Source organism: Portunus trituberculatus, chromosome 5 (assembly GCF_017591435.1).
Source record: "Portunus trituberculatus isolate SZX2019 chromosome 5, ASM1759143v1, whole genome shotgun sequence".
Classification (NCBI taxonomy): Eukaryota; Metazoa; Arthropoda; class Malacostraca; order Decapoda; family Portunidae; genus Portunus; species Portunus trituberculatus.
The window spans coordinates 8,242,296-8,262,786 of NC_059259.1; the positions used below are offsets into that span (position 1 = coordinate 8,242,296).

The 20,491-nt window shown below is 39.3% G+C and overlaps 1 protein-coding gene across 1 annotated transcript in view; it reads right to left on the reverse strand.

Moving 5' to 3' along the window:
• Nucleotides 1–2,370: 2,370 nt before the first annotated feature.
• Nucleotides 2,371–20,491, reverse strand: part of LOC123515156 (uncharacterized protein C05D11.1-like) — a 43,648-nt gene continuing 25,527 nt past the window's right edge. Inside the window, exons 7-21 of the mRNA XM_045273642.1 lie at nt 19,715–19,837; nt 18,259–18,413; nt 15,933–16,032; nt 15,296–15,565; nt 14,464–14,721; nt 13,852–14,058; nt 12,946–13,188; nt 11,247–11,427; nt 9,664–9,770; nt 8,824–8,966; nt 7,918–8,104; nt 6,789–6,932; nt 6,211–6,371; nt 5,028–5,180; nt 2,371–3,972 (exon numbers count right to left, since the gene is read on the reverse strand). Coding sequence (XP_045129577.1) covers nt 3,918–3,972; nt 5,028–5,180; nt 6,211–6,371; nt 6,789–6,932; nt 7,918–8,104; nt 8,824–8,966; nt 9,664–9,770; nt 11,247–11,427; nt 12,946–13,188; nt 13,852–14,058; nt 14,464–14,721; nt 15,296–15,565; nt 15,933–16,032; nt 18,259–18,413; nt 19,715–19,837 — 2,487 coding nt within the window. The 3' untranslated portion in view covers nt 2,371–3,917. The remainder of the gene's footprint in view (nt 3,973–5,027; nt 5,181–6,210; nt 6,372–6,788; nt 6,933–7,917; nt 8,105–8,823; nt 8,967–9,663; nt 9,771–11,246; nt 11,428–12,945; nt 13,189–13,851; nt 14,059–14,463; nt 14,722–15,295; nt 15,566–15,932; nt 16,033–18,258; nt 18,414–19,714; nt 19,838–20,491) is intronic.

The following is a 20,491-nucleotide window of genomic DNA, read 5'->3' on the forward strand; positions in this document are numbered from 1 at the left end:
TCTGGTCACTATAGGAAGCAAAAGTCTATAGAGGTCAGGCCATGAGTAGCGGTGCATTGTAAACAACACACGTACATTCTTCAAGCAAAGTTTAGAATTAGAGAGAGAGAGACATAGAGAGAGAGAAAAAAATTGTTTACTATCCCTTCTAACTACACTTCTTTCAACCTGTTTGGGGACTAGCACCTCAGTGGGCCTTTACTTTATCAATCACATTTTTTTACTCAGCCAGGTTTCAATCTTACTTAAATAAAAAAGAAAAAAAAGTAGTAATGGCAGTTTGAGGTAACCAGTACAGAGGAACACAATAACAGTGATACACTTTAGTTAGCACAGTATTGCCGTGGTGTGGTGCCTTCATTTCTTGTGGGTGCTGAAGTGCTGAGGGTTTGGTGGTTTCATTTGGAAGACTCATATTGGCCGTATTGCAGTGTTCTGTGTTGGCAGTGCCCCTCTTGGTCTCAGTGTCCAGATGACGAGTTAGTAGCATTGCAAGGAGTGTTGGCAGGACTTGATGTAACCTAATTCACTCTTGCCACACTTGTCAGGTCTCTCCTTTACTTCATGGTGTGTGGCAGGGAGCATTGAGATGAGTGTTGGCAGGCTGTAATGCAACCTGACCCACTCTTGTCACTCTTGCCACACTTGTCAGGTCTCTTCTTTACTTCCTGGTGTGTGGCAAGGAGCATTGAGATGAGTGTTCGCAGGCTGTGATGCAACCTGACCCACTCTTGTCACTCTTGCCACTAGCATTAAGATGAGGAGTGTTGGCAGGCACTGACGTAACCTGACCCACACTTGTCATTCTGGTCAGGCCTCTTCTTTACTTCCTGGTGTGTGGCAGGGAGCATTGAGATGAGTGTTGGCAGGCTGTGATGTAACCTGACACACTCTTCTCACTAGCATTAAGATGAGGAGTGTTGGCAGGCACTGATGTAACCTGACCCACACTTGTCATTCTGGTCAGGCCTCTTTTACTTCCTGGTGTGTGGCAAGGAACATTGAGATGAGGAGTGTTGGCTGGAATTAATGTAACCTGATTCACTCTTGTCACTCTGGTCAGGTCTCTTCACTTCTTGGCATGTGGCAGGTAGAATTGAGATGCAGAGTACTTGCAGTTCTTGATAAACCTGACCCACTTTTGTTCCACTTATAATTCCTCTCTTTTTCTTGGTGTGGCACTGGCAGGCAGCTCAGCGTGTCTGCCACCACTCAGAACAGTCATATAACAGTTCAAAGCACCACTCATTCTTCACTGACTCTTCCTTCTCAAAACACACCATGTCACACCACACTGCCAGCGCCATGGTGAGTCAGCGCTCCACAAACCATGAGTCAGCCTGGAGAGTCAGTGTGTGTTGCTATTCACTCTTTCAGGCCAGGGTTTGATGTGGCTGTGGCTGTGGCCGCCAGTCAGTACCACGAAGAACACAAGTCTGTTTTTCCGAGCAGTGTCAGCACATACAGTCTTGTGTTGGGTGTGAATAGAGCTCATTTTGTCTTGGTTGTTTGTGATTCTTGTGTTGTCCAGTGATTGAATACAACATACACATATTGAGTGGATACTGATAAAGTTTGCCTGCCTAGGACTTATTTCGTCTTGGGTTATTGATGGTTCTTGTATTGTCCAGCGAGTAAATACAACATACACATATTGATTGGATACTGAGAAAGCTTGCCTGCCCTCCCACAACTTCAAATGAGTAAAAATTCTATACTTTTCATAAAAAACGAAGGAAAATATTCAAATCTATATATATTTTTTTTACTTTTCCTTCATTCTCCCTAAAATATTTCATCTTAATTCCACATAAGGACGAATAAATAATTAAACAAATGCTGAGAAATAAATGCTGTGATGATTATGTAGACAAGTTTGTGTTTGTACTACTACTGTGTGTGTGTGTGTGTGTGTGTGTGTGGTATTTTCATATCACCAACAAGCTGCTCCTTACTATCCTAATAATAATGTTAATAATTATAATAGCACTAATAATAATAATAGATACAATAATAATAATAATAATAATAGTGTCTCCAGGGAAGGAAGATAGAGAGATGACGACAATAATATTAATAGTAACGATAATAATAATAATAGTCTCCATTGAACAAAAAAGAGAGAAATAATAAAGATAATAGTAAAAATAGAGAGAAATAAAGAAAATAGTGGTAAAAATAGCATCTCCAGGGAAGAGAGAGAGAGAGAGAGAGAGAGAGTAGTAATCCAAAACAGAACCCTGAGTCTGACCCTTATTTTATTTTTTTTCAGTCTAAGAGTTTATCATTCCCAACGCACGTCTTGTTTTTCCTTTGTGTTGTTGTGTGTTGGTGACGAGACTTTATTTATTGTTTTTTGTCTCTTCGTTCACTGTTCAGCGGATTTTTTTTTCTTTTTTTTTTCCGTTTAATGAGAGATAAATTAAGATTGACTATTTGTTTCTTTGTTTTTGATGTTTTTTTTTCTTCCATTCTTCCATTTCATGAGATAAATTAAGAATGGCTATTTGTTTGTTTGTGATGTTTTTCTTTATGTAGTGGAAGTGAGTGAAAAAAAAAATATATAACTGTTTGTTTTTCTGTGTTTTTGTGGGTAATGAAAGATAAAACATGGAGAAATAAGTTCTTTTTTGTTGTTTACGTTGATGTTTTTTCTTTTTTAATGTCGGAAAAAAGGATATTTTTGGAATTCTATGTTTTGTTTATGTGGTGTTTTTCCTTCATATTTTGGTTATAGATAGTGGATTTCTTGTCTACTGTGTTCCGATGGGCAGCGTTTGAAATGAGTGACATGTTTATCTCATGCACAGACGCGTTTTGTTGATTTTTGTGTTTCTTTTGTGTTTTTGTTTTGCCTGATAGAAAAGAAATCCCATATCTTGTACATAAGTGCGAATTAATCCTTGTAACACATAACTGAAGTAATAATGGAATGAGTGAAACTTCTGACACAGATATAATGGTGACAGTGAGCCAATCTTTCTGACACATGACTGAAATAATGATGACACAGTGAGCTAAACTTTCTGACACATAAATGAAATAGTTAAACAATGAGCTGAAATGTCAATAATAACAGAAAAAAAAACATCGTTCTTATCCATTTTTCAGTGCTTGTTTCTTTCTGATATAACTGAAATAATGACAAAATGACCTAAACTTTTTGAAACAACAGAAATGAAGACAAAATGGACTAAAACATCAATAATAATAGAAAAAAATAATTGATAACATAAATAATAATAATAACAAAAATAATCTTATCTATTTTTTCATTACTAGTTTTTCAGATAGAGAAAGAACAGTGATAGAACATAACATTAATGAAAATAATAATAACAATAATAATAAAAATAAGATAATAAAAGAGAATCATAAGAAAGCATAAATAAACACTTGAATAGAGTGAAATAAGTGAGATGAGAGGCCATAAATGATGATAATAATAATAATGTGCACAGTGCAATACTAAATAAACATAACTAGTGCAAATATGTAACAATAATAACAGAAAATAAAGTAAATATGAAAGAAATAGAAAAAAAATTAAATAAACCTGTAATAATAAAAAAACTATGAATAAAATTTAAAAATATATGAAAAAAACTAAATATGAAAAACTAGTGCAATTTTATCAGCAAACAGCAACGAATAAGATGAAAAATGTTAAAAAAAAAAAAAAAAAAAAAAAAAAAAGAATCTCAGTAATTATACCATACGGCAAGAACAATACTTTAAATAACACTCGGTAACTCTCCTCCCCCACACAACCTTAAAGAAAATACTTGTAAACTATAACCTGTAGCACTTTCCTCCCACAACCCTTGGCTCAACTGATGTAATGGTGGTGATGGTGGTAGTGATGGTAGTAGTAGTAATGGTAATGGTTGGGTGTCTCCTTTCCCTTCCATTACCCATTACGCAAATCTACTGCCCTCCAGAGACTCCACCACTTGTAGCTTGTGTCCGAACCTGCAATGACGAGATTTTATTGTTTTTGTCCATGGTGATGAAGAAAAGGGATTAAAAATAGGTTTGTTGAGAAGAAATAGGTTGAAAAGGGATTAAAAAAAGTTTGTTGAGAAGAAATAGGTTGAAAAGGGATTAAATAAGGTTTGTTGAGAGAAAATAGGTTGAAAAGGGATTAAGAAAGGTTTGTTGAGAGGAAATAGGTTGAAAAGGGATTAAAAAAGGTTTGTTGAGAGGAAATAGGATGAAGAGGGATTACAAAAGGTTTGTTGAGAGAAAATAGGATAAAAAGGGATTGAAAAAAGTTTGTTGAGAGGAAATAGGTTGGTTTAATTGAGTTTATGAGGATTAATTGTAGTGGTTTTGTTGTTATTTTTGTCTATGCTGATTAAAAGAAGAGATTAAAAGATTTGTTGTGAGAAAATAGGGTAGATTAATTGATTTTACGAGGATTAATCATCTTTTGTTGTTTTACTTACAGTAATTAAAAAGGGATTGAAAAGGTTTGTGGAGATGAGAAAGGGTAGATTCATTTATATCCATTGAATAAATAGGAAAATGTTAAAAGATAGAGAAAATAGAAAACAATGAATAAATTACAATTAAAAAGTGAACAAAATGGAAAAAAAACTAAGAAATGGAAGTTAAAAATCAAGATGAAAATAGAAACAATAAAAAGAAACAAACCTGTAAAAAAAAAATAATGATAAAAGGAAAGGAATAAAGAAATGACTAGTTAGGTTAGGTTAGGTAACATTACACTGATCGCTTCAACTATTTTCTTCTCTCTTATCTGCGTTCCTTACATTACAAAATAATATAGTAATACAAATAATGAAAAATTAATAACAAACTGAAGCAAACTGAAAGAAACACAACCTCACAAGCAAACAATGAAAAAAAAAAATAATAAAATAAAAGAATAAATAATAAAAACAAACTCAAACAAAACCCCAAAAAATCAACAATAATAAAATACAAGCAAACATAAAAACAAACCACATCCTCACTTTTACAGGTCAAATACATTAAAAAAAAAATCAACCTCCCATACTCACTTTTGCAGGTCGGCCACAGTTTCTTGGACATTGGAGGGGTGACACACAATGACGGTCTTGGTGGAGTCTGGTCGCACTAGAGGGGTGAAGTACTTAAGGGCCACACGCTTCACGTCCTCAAGGGTCACCTTGGAGATGCGGTCTATCAGCTCTCTGGTGGGAAGACAGGGCTATGTGATATAGGTCTATTGGAGTCAGTGCAAAGGAGGATGTCTAAAAAGATACAGGGGGTGAAGGATATTTCCTATGAAGTGAGACTTAAGAAACTAAATTTGCATTCCTTAGAGAGACTCAGGTCCGCCCCTGCCTACACGCAGAACACATGAAGTGTGTACGGCCCCATGGTCCATAGGAGGCTCCATTTTGCACGAGGAAACGCATTTTGCGCACATGCACAAAGGATGCACATATGTACTGCTGTAATCTGACACTGCACACACCGTCACTGCAATGATTGACAGCAATCGACCTGACCAATCACTGAACGGCATTTCAGTGAACTGTTATTCTGTACTTAATATATATTTGGGATTGGGTAGGGCTGGGGAGGGGCCTTGAAAAATTTTTTTGCTTAGGGCCCCATTTTGGTGAGGAACAGCCCTGACTTAGGTTAAGAGAGGAGCCTTTGTTATAAGGGTTAACAAAGGGGAGATGAGCGAAGTTCTTAGGATCAGTAGCGGAGACAACCAGAAATAATGGGTTCAAGCTTGAGAAATCCAGGTTCAGGAGAGAAATGGGAAGAAACTGGTTGTCAGAGTGGTTGATGAGTGGAATGGAGTCAGTGGTGATGTACTGAGTGGTGAGTCAATAGGGAGCTTTAAATTAAAGGATTAGATAAAATGTATGAATGGGGATGATAGATGGAATTAGGTAGCTTTGCTCATACAGGGACTGCCACGTGTTGGCCTGGCAGACTCTTGCACCTTCCCTCTTTACTTACAATGTATGTTCTTATGTGAGAACGTGTGGTGTGGTGTAGTCAAGATTATATTAGCAAGTCTGTCTATAAACTACTACTACAACTACCACCACCACAACTACTACTACTACTACTACAACAACAATACCAACTTTTTTTTTTATGCAAGAGGGCCAAGGATAACAAAAATTATGAGAAAAAAAAAAAAAAAAAGACCCACCACCACTACTACTACTACTACTACTACTACTACTATTATCTTACCTGGTGTACGTCTGAGGCACCTTTCTGAAGTAGGAGAGGAGGGACTGCTGGGCGACATCGGACACTACAGCCTCTCTCTCTATCACCTCAAAAATAAGAGAGCTGCGGGCGGACTCCAGCAAGGTTGTCTCCCAGCTGGTGGTGCCGTTAATGTGGGAGTTCTGTGGGTTTGTAATGGCGTACTGTCAATTTTTGGGGGAATTCACTCATAAATATTGCAATACGGCCAAAAAATTAGGCAAAACAAGCTGGTCATCCACACACTTGTCCTCACATCCTCTGGTTTTGAAAAGGTGTATTGCTAGTTTCTTGGGGTTTGGAAAAGTGTGTTCTTAGTTTTTTTGGGGTATTTCGGAGAGAGTATTGTGACTTTTTATGATATTTTGAAGCGTGTATTTGTAGTTCTTGGGGTTTGGAAAGGTGTATGTATAAGTGGAAAGATTCAGAAAGATACACAGGGGTTTCATACAGGTGTAGTGTCACTTTTTGGGATATTTAAGACCACTACACACACTTTTGGGACCATTTAAGACCTCTACACACATTTTTGGGACAACTTGAGACCACTACACACTTACGATAATATTCAAGGCCTCTTCATAAGCTCGGGTAAGCTGAGCCGCCCTTAGAAGCTTGAGAATTAGAAGTCCTTGGGCAGGATTCAAATAGAGGTTGGCAGAGTATGCTAATCCCCTTCCCCTGATCTCCTTCCACATTGGGCCCTGAGTGGAAGAGATGAGGTGGTGAGTGGAAGACAAGATACCTATTTATTTATTTATATTTATTCTATTTTGTTTCATTATGTAAGAGGAAAACTGGCCACCACAAAATCCAACCTCCTAAATGACCCAAAAACCAACTGAACCCAAGCTAACCTCAATAAAACCTATCAAAACATAACTTAATGTAATCTAAACACCTTCAACACCACTAAACATAATCCCTCAAAACACCCCTAAAACTCCATCTAACCTAACCAAACCAACTACAGAAACCTAACCTACCATGAGCTGAACCCCTAATGAAATGTAAACACCCCAAAATATAAATTAATCTCATTGAAACACCCAAAAACAACCATAAACACAAAACCTATATTTAATCTCACAAAACACCCCCAAACCTAACCTAACCAACCAAACACCCCAAAACCCTATCCTAATGCAATTTAAACCCCTAATGAAATGTAATCACCCCCAAATATAACCTAACTTAATCCAAACACCCCTAAACACCACAAAACCTAAATTTAACCCCACAAAAACCCCAAACATAACCTAACTACCCCAAAAAACCTGACCTATTGTAATTTAAACCCCTAATCAAATATAATATAAACCTCTAAACACCACAAAACAGAAAATTAACCCCACAAAAATACTGCAAACCCCACCTAACCTAACCTAACTATCCCCCCCCCTAAAATAAACCTCCAGCAGTCCGGAGTAGTGAGAGGAAGATTTATTTCTATTCATTCTATTTATTCTTATTATATAAGAGAAAAACTAGCCAAGGGTAACAAAGAAAATGGATTAACAACTCGAGAGATATGGAGGAAAAAAAAAAATGTTGAAGAAAGGTGTAAAAAAAAAAAAAAAACTGTGATAAACAAGAGAAATAGATAGAAATTAAGAAAAAAGGAAAGAAAATATTGATAAATGCCCCAAAAAACCCACCTAACCTAACAAATTCCATCCCATAACGAACCTCCAGCTGCGTGAGGTACTGTATAGCGGTCAGAAGTGGTGGCAGGTCCCAGTCTCTATGCTCTGTGATGCTTCGGGCAGCCTGTACAAGGTAGGCTGACTCCACTGAGCCTACGCCAGTCAGGAAGCCAGTGTAATCGCCAAGGTTCTCGTAAGACTGCATTGAGCTGTCAGGAATCACATTGAGGCTGTCCGGAAGAGAGAGAGAGTGAGAGAGAGAATGCAGTGTTTGATATTGAAGCAAGAAAAGAGAAAGAGAGAGAAAAGAAGGAAGGATAAAAAAAACAAAAATGAAAGAAAAGAAAAAAGGAAAATAGAAAATGCAAAACAAATGAAAGAATGAATAAATAAACACAATCTCTCCCATTCTCTTCTATTTTCACTTACAATTTCTCCTAATAAACATAACAATCTCTTCAATTCTCTCTGTTCTCTACTATTCTCTTAAATTTTCTACTATCCTCTTCCATTCTCTTCTAAAAACACTCAACTCCTAACAAACACAATGTCTTCTATTTCTTCTATTCTCTTCTACAAACACTCACATTTACAAGAAGAGAGAGAAAGAGAGAGAAAAAAACATAAAATAGAATAACAAAGCAAAAAAGGAAAAGAATGAGCAAAAACAAACACAAATCTCTTCTATTCTCTTTCATTCTCAATATTGTCCTCTATTCTCTTCTATTCTTCTCTATTTTCCTCTATTCTCTTCTAAATACACTCACAACTTCTCCAAATAAACACAACCTCTTTTTTAATTTCTCTTATTCCCTTCTATTTTCTTCTATTCTCTCTCTCCTCCCACAATCACACTTTCTCCTCACAAAAACAACAATCTCTCCTCTCACACTCACACTCACTCGTAATAAACACAATACTCTCTTCTCTTCCCTCCTCTCACACTTACAATTTCTCCTTTCCAGTGGTGGACAACTCTCCCTTAGCAAAGTTGGTCCAGGGTTCCAATGGGTCCAGGTGCACGGCCAGCTTCTCTAAGTTAGTGGCCAGGTGGATGGTAACTCTCTCTGGGGCCACAATCGCTTGCCGCACCTGTTGTTTGGGGTCATAATACCTTGTTAGTGAGTCATGTGACCTTGCCGCACCTGTCGCTATAATGTTAGTGAAAAAGAGAATAAAGGAGAGAAAGCAAAGGAAAAAGTAATAAATCCAATAGAAACAAATTGAAAAGATAAATAAAAAACAGAAAATAAAGAACATAACAAAATAATGAAAAACAACACCTTAATTGAAAGTAAGGGAAAAAAAAAGAAGAGAGAAAAATATATTAAATCAAATAGAAAGAAAAACAACAAAGAAAATAAACAAAACAATAAAGAAGCAATAGGAAACACCTTACCTAACATTGAAGAAAAATAAAACAAAAAAAGAAAAGTAAAAATTAAATTAGAAAGAAAAACTGGAAAGAAAAAGAAAAGAGAGAGAGAAAATAAACAAGACAATAGAAACAATAAAAAAAAATCTCTTACCTAAAATCAAAGAAAATACAGCAAAAAAAAAATAAAGAAAGAAAAGAAAAAAAAAAAAGTAAGAATCAAATAAAAAAAAAAACTGGAAAGAAAAAGAAATGAGAAAAAATAAACAAGACAATAAAGGAACAATAAAAAAACACCTTACCTAAAAAAATAAATAAATAAAAAAAATAAAGAAAAGTGAGAAATCAAATAAAGAAAAATAAATAAGAGAGAATAAAGAGGACAATAACAAAATAATAAAAGCACTTCCTTACCTCCTCTAGTTCCCTCAGCACCTCCTCCTCATCTGTTGCTAATCTCTCCAGCAGTGCGTTCAAGAATTTCTCCTGCTTCAGAATGCTTTGCTGGTTCTTGTTGGTGTCTGTCAAGAAATAAATGAAATAAATTAATAGCACCACAGCCACCCCAACAGCTGTGAGGAGTGGGGGTAGGCACACACGCACGCACACACAACAATAGATAAGTAAATGAATAAATAAATTAATATATAAATAAGTAAATGGATGAATAAATGTGTGGGTCTTTTATTTGATAGAAGTGATTGGGGGGAAACAGACAAATAGGATGGAAAAAAAAGGGAAAAGAAGTGAAATGGATGGAAAATGAATATGTACCAATATACCAACAAACACATCATTGCTGAACAAAAATTGGAAAAAAAAAAAAAAAAAGAAAGAAGCAAAAAAAGTAAATGAACACACACCAATGCACAAACAAATGAACACAGACCTAGCCTTGAATATGTGGCAGTGGTGTAGTCAGTGTAGTATATGCAAAGGGACATCAGGAAACTAGAAAGAATCCAAAAGACAGCCACAAAGATGGTGTCAGAAATGAAGGACCTTCCCTATGAAGAAAGACTGAAAGAAATGGAACCACCAACCTTAAAGGATAGACAGGAGAGAGGAGATTTAATAATAATGTATAAGACAGTGAACCTTATGGAAAAGACAGACAGACAAGACCTGATATCACTGACTAAAGATGGAGATAGACAAACAAGAGGACACTGTAAGATCATGAAGTCAGTGTTTGAGGAACATAATAAATTTAGCTTTCCACATCAGACAGGGGACATCTGGAACAGCTTGAGTGAAGAGATTGTAGCAGCAAAAGTGTGCACAAATTTAAGGAAAAGTTGGATAAAATGTAGATGTGGAGACAGGTCACTATGAGCCCCACAACAACCCTGTGATATACAACTAGGAAATATGGACAATTAACTAAATACAACTAGGTAAACATAACTAGGTAAATATAACTAGATAAATACAACAACTAGGTAAATATAACTAGATAACAACTAGGTAAATATGACAACTAGGTAAATACAACTAGGTAAACACAACAACTAGGTAAATACAACATCTAGGTAAACGTAACTAGGTAAACACAACTAGGTACACTCGACCCTCGAAACAACGGACCTCCCATCAATGGATTTCAGAAACTATGGACAAATTCTGGAGTCCGGTTTAATCTACGGATGAATATTGAAATACGCGCGATTGTCCGTTCCCGGCAAATTATTGTCCGATAGGTGGCGTATAAAGGTGAGAGAAGTTCGTTTTCTGTATTGTTTATTAATATTAAACTGACCATGCTCATGTCATCTATTTCAGGTTATTTGTTGTACTTAATGCTTTGTAATACTGCTTGAATGATTTCTTAATGATTACACAGTATTTTACATACATTTTATACAGTTTTTTACGTACTTTTGCAAAGAACAGACTTTTGCAATCTACGGACAGGGTCGTGCACGCATTTGTCCGTTGTTTCGAGGGTCGAGTGTAAACAAAACAACTAGGTAAACACACACTAGGTAAACACACACCATTACTGAAGATGATATTATTGAACATGAGGTTAAGCAGTTTGGGTCCTGAGCGTTTGAGGTCACCAATGGAGTTGACCAGCTTGTTGGTCTTGACCTTGACCCTCTGACCCACGAACTGACTCTTGTATAGCGCTTCCTTCAGCCACTGCACCCCCTTCTTGTACTTGGCCATTTCAACCTTAGGGAGGAGGAACATAAGGACGATTATTGAATGAAAGGTGTTTTGGAAATATCTTTAGTAATTTTCACTATTCTAGGGTAATTTTTGTGTGTTTATATAGCAAGGGTGAGTGTCAGAATGATTTTTAAGGGTGTTCTAGTGTTTGTGGTGGTTTGAATGGGTTCTAATGGAAGGAATTGTGGTTTCTAAGGGTGGTTATAGTGTTTGGTAGTTTTAAGGGTTCTAGTGGTAATTATTTGGGTTTTTAAGGGTATTTTTCAAGGTTTTAGTAGTTTAAGAGGGTCTAGTGGAATTTATTGAGGTTTGTAAAGGTGTTTTTTGTGTTTGTGATGGTTTTATGGGTTCTAGTGGAAGTAATTGGGGTTTTAAAGGTGTTTTTCATGGTTCTAGTAGTTTGATAGGGTGTAGTGGAAGTTAATGGGGTTTTCAATGGTGTTTTTTATGGTTCCAGTAATTTAAGAGGTTCTAGTGAAAGTTATTGGGATTTTCAAAGGTATTTTTCATAGTTCTAGTAGTTTAAAAGGCTGTAGTGGAACTTACTGAGATTTTTCAAGGATGCTTCTATTTTTTTTTAGATAGAATAAACTTAAACACCTATATTTTTTATTCATTCTTCTTTGTACTTATTCTAACAGACCTATACAAACACACACACACACACACACACACACACACACACACACACACACACACACACACACACACACACACATCCTTATGGAGTAAAAAGTGGGAAATGGAATTCAATGTGGACAAAAGCCATGTCATGGAAATGGGAAAGAGTGAAAGATGACCAGTGTGAATCTATAAGATAGATGGAGTAGAACTGGAGAAAGTAAAAAAGGAAAAGGACTTAGGAGTGACGATGGAAGAAAACAATCAACCGGTAAGCCATATTGATAGAATTTTTAGAGAAACATATAATTTGCTAGGGAATATTGGAGTAGCATTTCACTACATGGACAAAGAAATTATGAAGAAATTGATAAGTACTATAATAAGACCCAGATTGGTATATGCAGGAGTAGTGTGGACCCCTCATAAAAAGAAACATGTAAAGAAGTTGGAGAGACTACAAAAAATGGCTACAAGAATGGTTCCAGAATTTGAAGGGATGACATATGAGGAGAGACTAAAGGCTATGGATCTACCAACCCTGGAACAAAGAAGGGAGAGAGGAGATCTGATACAAGTTTACAAATTGATCAACGGAATGGACCAAGTGGATAATGAGAAACTGATCCTGAGAGAAGAATATGACATCCGAAGCACAAGATCGCATAGTAAAAAGCTGAGAAAAGGAAGATGTCTGAGAGATGTTAAAAAATATAGCTTCCTGCAAAGATGTATTGAGATATGGAACAGTTTAAATGAAGAAGTAGTGTCTGCAATGAGTGTGCATACTTTTAAGTAAGATTGGATAATTGTAGATATGGAGACGGGGCCACACAAGCATAAAGCCCAGGCCCTGTAAAACTACAACTAGATAAATACAACAAGGTAAATACAACAAACCTTAAGAACAACAGCCACATTATTGCAGAAAGAACCACACGAGAACTTGCTGCCGCCACGGAGAACAAGCCCCACACTGGCATCTCGGCTTAGGGTGTCCGCGGCCAGTTCCTTCACCACCTTCTCATAGGGAATCACAGTCCCATCACGGCTTATTGGGGACTCAAATATCAGGTCCAGCAGCAGTGTGAGGTAAGGAAGCTTCTCTGGGGGCACTTTTGAGGTGTCCAGGATCGCTGCCATCTGTTGGGGAGTATAGAAGTTAGTGGAGATGGTCAGGGTAAGATGACAGGTTCTAGGGAATGGTGTGTGTAGAGTGGTAGTGGTTCTGGAGGTGGATTGTAAGCTTATGTGGAAATACGAGTGGTTCTGGAGCGGACTGCGAGAAATGTGAGTGGTTCTGAGGGTGGATTGTGAGAAATAGGAGTGGTCCTGAGGATGGAGTGTGAGGAATAGGGGTGGTTCTAAGGGTGGAGTGTGAGAAGTGTGAGTGGTTCTGGGGATGGAGTGTGAGAAGTGTGAGTATTTGAATATAAAGAGGTAGAAAGTGAGGAAAAAAGGATAAATTGAAAGAAAGAAGTGAGATAGAGAGAATGAAAGTGAGGTCAAAACTAAAATTAATAAAAAAAATGAAAAATAAAAGAGAAACAAGAACAAAATAAGAAAAAGAAAAAAAAGACAGGAAAACATAAAATACACACACAGAAAAACAAAATAACAAACTAAATAAAATAAAAACAAAAAACAGAGACAAACACAGAAACACATCAAAACCTCACCAACACACACACACAAAAAAAAAAAAAAAAAAAAAAAAAACAAAACCAAATAAAAGAAAAACAAAATGAACACACAAAAACAAGACAAAAACAAAACACACACACACACACACACACAGCACCTTACCAGCACAAAGTTCGAGTGAAGATCATCCAGCTGGAACTTAATGGGGAGTGAGTGGATGCGTTGGCCGATCTGAGCAGAGATGGAGGAGGAGGTGGAGGGAGGCGGAGAAGACTCTAGGTGGTTGTTGTACGCTGTGAGGGGGTGGAAGTTAATGCTATCCAATCCCGGCACTGGCACTAACTCTAGCATGTGGTTCGGAGGCGGGATCTGTGGATTGGGTTAGGTTAGGTTAGGTTGAGTTAGGTTACATTAGGTTTGGGTTTGGTTCTTAACTTTCTTTCCTGACATCAAAACTTCCAACATTAATTACTTCTATCAAACAGCTAACTTAATTTACTCTAACTTAACTTCCTTTCAAACACCAAAATTAAGCAAATGTATCCAAACTTTCTATCAAACACACAAACTTAGGTAATTTAGCCTCACTTAACCTAAAGAAACACTAAAAAAATGATAATAGATGATGTACAGTGTTTCTAAAAAACAACTAATTTAATCTAACCTAACTTAACTTCTTTTCAAACACCAAAATCAAAGCCAAACCTAATCTAACCTAACCTAACAAAGAGCAAAACACTCCATCAAACACCTAACCTAACCAAACACACATACCTCATTAGTTTCCTTTGCCTTCTCCACCTTCTCCTTCCACATCTTGAGCCCCTCCTCCCCCAGCTCCTTCTTTCTCGCTTCCACACGCACCTTCTCCTCCTTTTCAAGCCGTGCGGACTCAGCCATGGAGGGCACACCGCGCACCACCACACTGTGACCATCTAGGAAGTATTTACACAGGAGGTCCGCCCAGTACTGACAGGATTTTTGGTTCAGCAATGTCTCGTACCAGGCCTTCTTGTTCAGCCGCATGTCTAACTGTTTGGGGTAAAAGATAGTTTAGGTTAGGTTAAGATTGATTCTTGTTTGTTCTTCCTTTTCTTTTAGTTATTTTTCTTCTCTTTCCCTCTCCTCCCAGTGTCTCATACCAGGCCTTGTTCAGTCTCATGTCTAGCTGTTAGGGGGTAAAAAGGTTAGGCTAGCTTAGGTTAGGTTAGCTTAGGGTAAGGTAGAGTAGAGTAGAGTAGAGTAGGGGATAGACTGATTAATTTTTGTTTGTTCTTATTGTTTTTTTTTTTTTGGTAGGACATTGCACCCTAAAATAACACAACAGTCCCACAGTCACACCCTAAAGGACGCTAGTAGGATGCTGCACCCTAAAACAACACAACAGCCCCATCCTAAAGGGCTCTAGTAGGACTCCACAGCCTAAAACAAAATAAAAAGCCCCCCCAGCCCCATCCTGCAGTACTCTAGTAGGACCCCACACCCTAAAATAGCACATGCCCTTAGCCCCATCGTACAGGACCCCAACAGGACAAGTACCACACCCTAAAATAACACAACAGCCTCTACCCCATACTAAAGGACTCCAGAATGCAGCAGGACTCACGTGCTGACAGGAGTTGCCATACAGGATGTCACCAATGGCACTGTTGGCGATGGTGTCATGGGGGATGGTCTCAAGGCTGGAGTCCTGCAGAAGGATGAGGTTGGAGAGGATGTCCTTCATAGTGTCCATCTCTATCGACATCTCACCAGAGCCAATCTTGGTGAGCGTGTCCATCAGCAGCGGGCTCACACTGTTCACCTTATCCTTAGGCACTCCATAGAAGCCAAAGTAGCACGTTGACACTGAGTTCTCAAAGCAGCTGTGGTGGACCTGTCGGGTAGTGAGGTTAGGTTTGGTTAGGCTGACCTCTTCAATACTGGGACACATTTTTATCATGAGTTTTGTGTACGATTTGACCATTTTATTAACACTGGGAAGGGTCTATGGAGGTCAGAAGATTAATGGCCACAGTCTTCACTATTTTAATCCCCCACATAAGTTTTTTGAAGCTGTATAAAATCACCAAATAGTAACCAGACGGAATATGGAAATGTGTAAAACTAGAAATCTTGCCAATCCATCACCCTTAAAAACACGAGTATCTTCAACTGGAGCCTTTGGAAAGCAGTGATGGTGAGAGAGCAAAGGGTTTCTGAACAAGGATCTAAGCTTCACAGACAAGGCAAGACAAACTCACACTGCTGGCCAAGGGGTCGTCCACCTCTACGAAGATCTTGGGCAGTGGTGACACGGAGGAGTGGGTGAGGTACTCCATCAACACAGATATACTCAGCAGGCTGTGGATGAGGAGAGACATTGAGTCAATGTGTTGTGGCTGTGTGTGTATTTACCTAGTTGTAGTTTTACAGGGCCTGGGCTTTGTGCTCGTGTGGCCCTGTCTCCATATCTACACTTATCCAATTTTTCTCTAAAACTATGCACACTCATTGCTGACACCACTTCTTCACTCAAACTGTTTCACGTGTGTGTGTGTGTGTGTGTGTGTGTGTGTGTGTGTGTGTGTGTGTGTGTGTGTATTTACCTAGTTGTATTTATGTGCTCGTGTGGCCCCGTCTCCATATCTACACTTATCCAATCTTACTTTAAAAGTATGCACACTCGTTGCAGACACTACTTTTTCATTTAAACTGTTCCACGTCTCAATACATCTTTGTGGGAAACTATATTTTTTAACATCTCTCAGACATCTTCCTTTTCTCAGCTTTTTACTATGTTTGTGTGTGTGTGTGTATGTGTAATTCACCTCGGTTTCCCACTGGTCACCCAGCCAGTCTTCCTCATTACGGAGCAAGTTCAGAGCTCATAGACCAATCTTTGGGTAGGACTGAGACCACACCACACCGGGAAAGTGAGGCCACAACCCCTCGAGTTACATCCCGTACCTATTTACTGCTAGGTGAACATCGGCCACACATTAAGAGGCATGCCCATTTGCCTCCCCACTTCCCGGGACTCGAACCCGGCCCTCTCGATTGTGAGTAGAACGTGCTAACCACTACACTACACGATGTAATTCACCTCCTCAGTCACCTGCTGGTTACCCAGCCAGTCTTCCCCATTACGGAGCGAACTCAGAGCTCATAGACCGATCTTCAGGTAGGACTGAGACCACATCACACACAACACACACCGGGACAACGAGGCCACAACCCCTCAAGTTACATCCCATACCTATTTACTGCTAGGTGAACACACCCCACACATTAAGAAGCTTGCCCATTTGCCTCGCCGCTTTCCGGGACTCGAACCCGGGCCTCTCGATTGTGAGTCGAGCGTGCTAACCACTACACACTGTGTGTGTGTGTGTGTGTGTGTGTGTGTGTGTGTGTGTGTGTGTGTGTGTGGGCTGTGCTGTCCTGTGGCTGTCTGTTAGCTGTTATAGTTTGTGTTGAGGTGTGCTATAGTGTGTGTGTGTGTGTGTGTGTGTGTGTGTGTGTGTGTGTGTGTGTGTGTGTGTGTGTGTGTGTGTGTGTGTGTGTGTGTGTGTGTGTGTGTGTGTGTGTGTGTGTGTGTGTGTGTGTGTGTGTGTGTGTGTGTGTGTGTGTGTGCTGTGGTGCATATATGTGCCAAGCTGTGGTATTATGGTGATAGAAAATGAAGCTGATGGAGTAGGAGAAACAGAAACAGGAGGCAGTAGAAGAAAAGAAGGAAATAAGATGGTAGCAAGAAGGAAAAAGAAGAAAAAGGAAAACAGAAGCATGAGGTGGTAAAGAAAAGGAGAAATTAAGAAAGTACAAAGAGGAGGAAAAGAAAAGAAAATAGAACCAGAAGGAAGGTGGAGGAAAAGAAGGAAATAAGATGAAAACAAGAGGAGGAAGAGGAGGCAGAAAAAGGAAAACAGAAGTCAGAGGGAGGTGATGGAGGAAAAGAATAAGGAATTAAAGAAAATAAAAAGAATAGGAGGAAAACAAAGAAAACAACCAGATAGAACATACAAAAAGGAATATAAGGGAAATCAAAACAGCAGAAGGAAGAGAAGTAAGAGAAAAAGAAGAAGAAATAATTTATAAACACAGAAATCACAATTTGTCAGGGAAAAAAGTGTAAATAATAACTTTTTTTTACTGTTTACAGTAATACAGTACTGTTTTTTTTTTTTTAGTTTTTTTTTTTATTTACAATCGAGAACTTTAAATCTTTAGTGCTAATTTCAAAAGTTGTATTTCTGCAACTTGTTAAGGATTCATTCAAGCTTACTCTGGAACTCCCAGCCTGCTTCTGTATTTCCACCTTCCTACGACTTGACTTCTTTCAAGAGGGAAGTTTCAGCAAGACATTTTTTCCCAGACTTTTGGTTAACTCTTGTAATCTTTAAAGGAACTGGTAATCAAGTGGGCCTTTTTTTTTGTGAATTCTACTAATCTTTAAGGGAACTGGCAATCAAGTGGGCCCTTTTTTTATTTATTTTTTTGTTGCCCTTGGCCGGCTTCCACTCTTGCATAAAAAAAAAAAAGAAAAACAAATTCCTAACCTAATGTAACCTAACCTAACCAAACACTCACTCAGAGATCTCGGTGACAGAGGAGGGACCCCGCCAGGCGACCAGCACCATGCCAGTGTCCTCTGAGTCACTAGGGTACAGCACCAGCTCATCCACAGACTTCTGCAGGGGCGGCACGGCCGTCTGCCAGGGTCGGGTAAATGGGGGCCTCTCTCCCTGCATGGTGGAGGAAAGACAGGATGAGTGAGTGAGTGTGTGTGTGTGTGTGTGTGTGTGTGTGTGTGTGTGTGTGTGTGTGTGTGTGTGTGTGTGTGTGTGTGTGTGTGTGTGTAATTCACTGTTTGATCTGCTGCAGTCTCTGACGAGACAGCCAGACGTTACCCTACGGAACGAACTCAGAGCTCATTATTTCCGATCTTCGGATAGGCCTGAGACCAGGCACACACCACACACCGGGACAACAAGGTCACAACTCCTCGATTTACATCCCGTACCTACTCACTGCTAGGTGAACAGCACCTACACGTCAAAGGAGACACACCCAAATATCTCCACCCGGCCGGGAATCGAACCCGGTCCTCTGGCTTGTGAAGCCAGCGCTCTAACCACTGAGCTACCGGGCCGTGTGTGTGTGTGTGTGTGTGTGTGTGTGTGTGTGTGTGTGTGTGTGTGTGTGTGTGTGTGTGTGTGTGTGTGTGTGTGTGTGTGTGTGTGTGTGTGTGTGTGTGTGTGTGTGTGTGTGTGTGTGTAATTCACTGTTTGATCTGCTGCAGTCTCTGACGAGACAGCCAGAAGTTACCCTACGGAACGAACTCAGAGCTCATTATTTCCGATCTTCGGATAGGCCTGAGACCAGGCACACACCACACACGGGACAACAAGGTCACAACTCCTCGATTTACATCCCGTACCTACTCACTGCTAGGTGAACAGCACCTACACGTCAAAGGAGACACACCAAATATCTCCACCCGGCCGGGGAATCGAACCCGGTCCTCTGGCTTGTGAAGCCAGCGCTCTAACCACTGAGCTACCGGGCCGTGTGTGTGTGTGTGTGTGTGTGTGTGTGTGTGTGTGTGTGTGTGTGTGTGTGTGTGTGTGTGTGTGTGTGTGTGTGTGTGTGTGTGTGTGTGTGTGTGTGTGTGTGTGTGTGTGTGTGTGTGTGTGTGTGTGTGTGTGTGTGTGTGTGCGTGCGTGCGTGCGTGCGTGTGTGTGTGTGTGTGTGTGTGTTACTGAAAGAATTTGTGATGATTTTGGGTGAGTGAGTGAGTAAGTGAGTGAGTGTGTGAGTGAGTATGTGAGTGAACAAGACCAAATCTTGAAAAAAAAATCATAACATACAAAATAAAAAATAAATACAAAAAACACCAATAAAACACATCCTTTCTTTCCAAACCTACTCAAACCCACAAAGACCCATTCCAAATCCACTCAAAGCCCACCAAAACTCACCCAAACCAATTCCATCCCACTCAAACCCTCTTAACAAACCAAACAACCCCTCGAAAAACACTCACCTTTCCGATAATCTTCTGTTCAATGGGTTCCAGCGCTTCAAACACCTGGTCAGCGCCTACCATGCCAGTAATGACTATGTGGAGGTTTTCGGGACGGTAGAAAGCCCTGTGGTAGTCTTGGATCTGCGGTAAACGGGGAGAGGGGTCAGTAGGTGTGGTTGAGTGTGGTAGTGGTTGGTTGGGTGGGTGTGTGTGTGTGTGTATTTACCTAGTTGTAGTTTTACAGGGCCTGGGCTTATGCTAGTGTGGCCCTCTCTCCATATCTACACTTATCCAATTTTTCTTTAAAACTATGTACACTCTTTGCTGACACCACTTCCTCACTCAAACTGTTCCAAGTCTCAACACATCTTTGTGGGAAACTAAATTTTTTAACATATCTCAGACATCTTCCCTTCCTCAGTTTCTTACAATGCGATCTTGTGCTTCTAACATCATATTCTTCTCTCAGGATTAGTTTCTCATTATCCACTTGATCCATTCCGTTAATCAATTTATAAACTTGTATCAGATCCCCTCTCTCTCTTCTCTGTTCCAGGGTTGGTAGATCCATAGCTTTTAGTCTCTCCTCATATGTGTGTGTGTGTGTGTGTGTGTGTGTTTCACTGTTTGATCTGCTGCAGTCTCTGACGAGACAGCCAGACGTTACCCTACGGAACGAGCTCAGCGCTCATTATTTCCGATTTTCGGATAGGCCTGAGACCAGGCACACACCACACACCGGGACAACAAGGTCACAACTCCTCGATTTACATCCCGTACCTACTCACTGCTAAG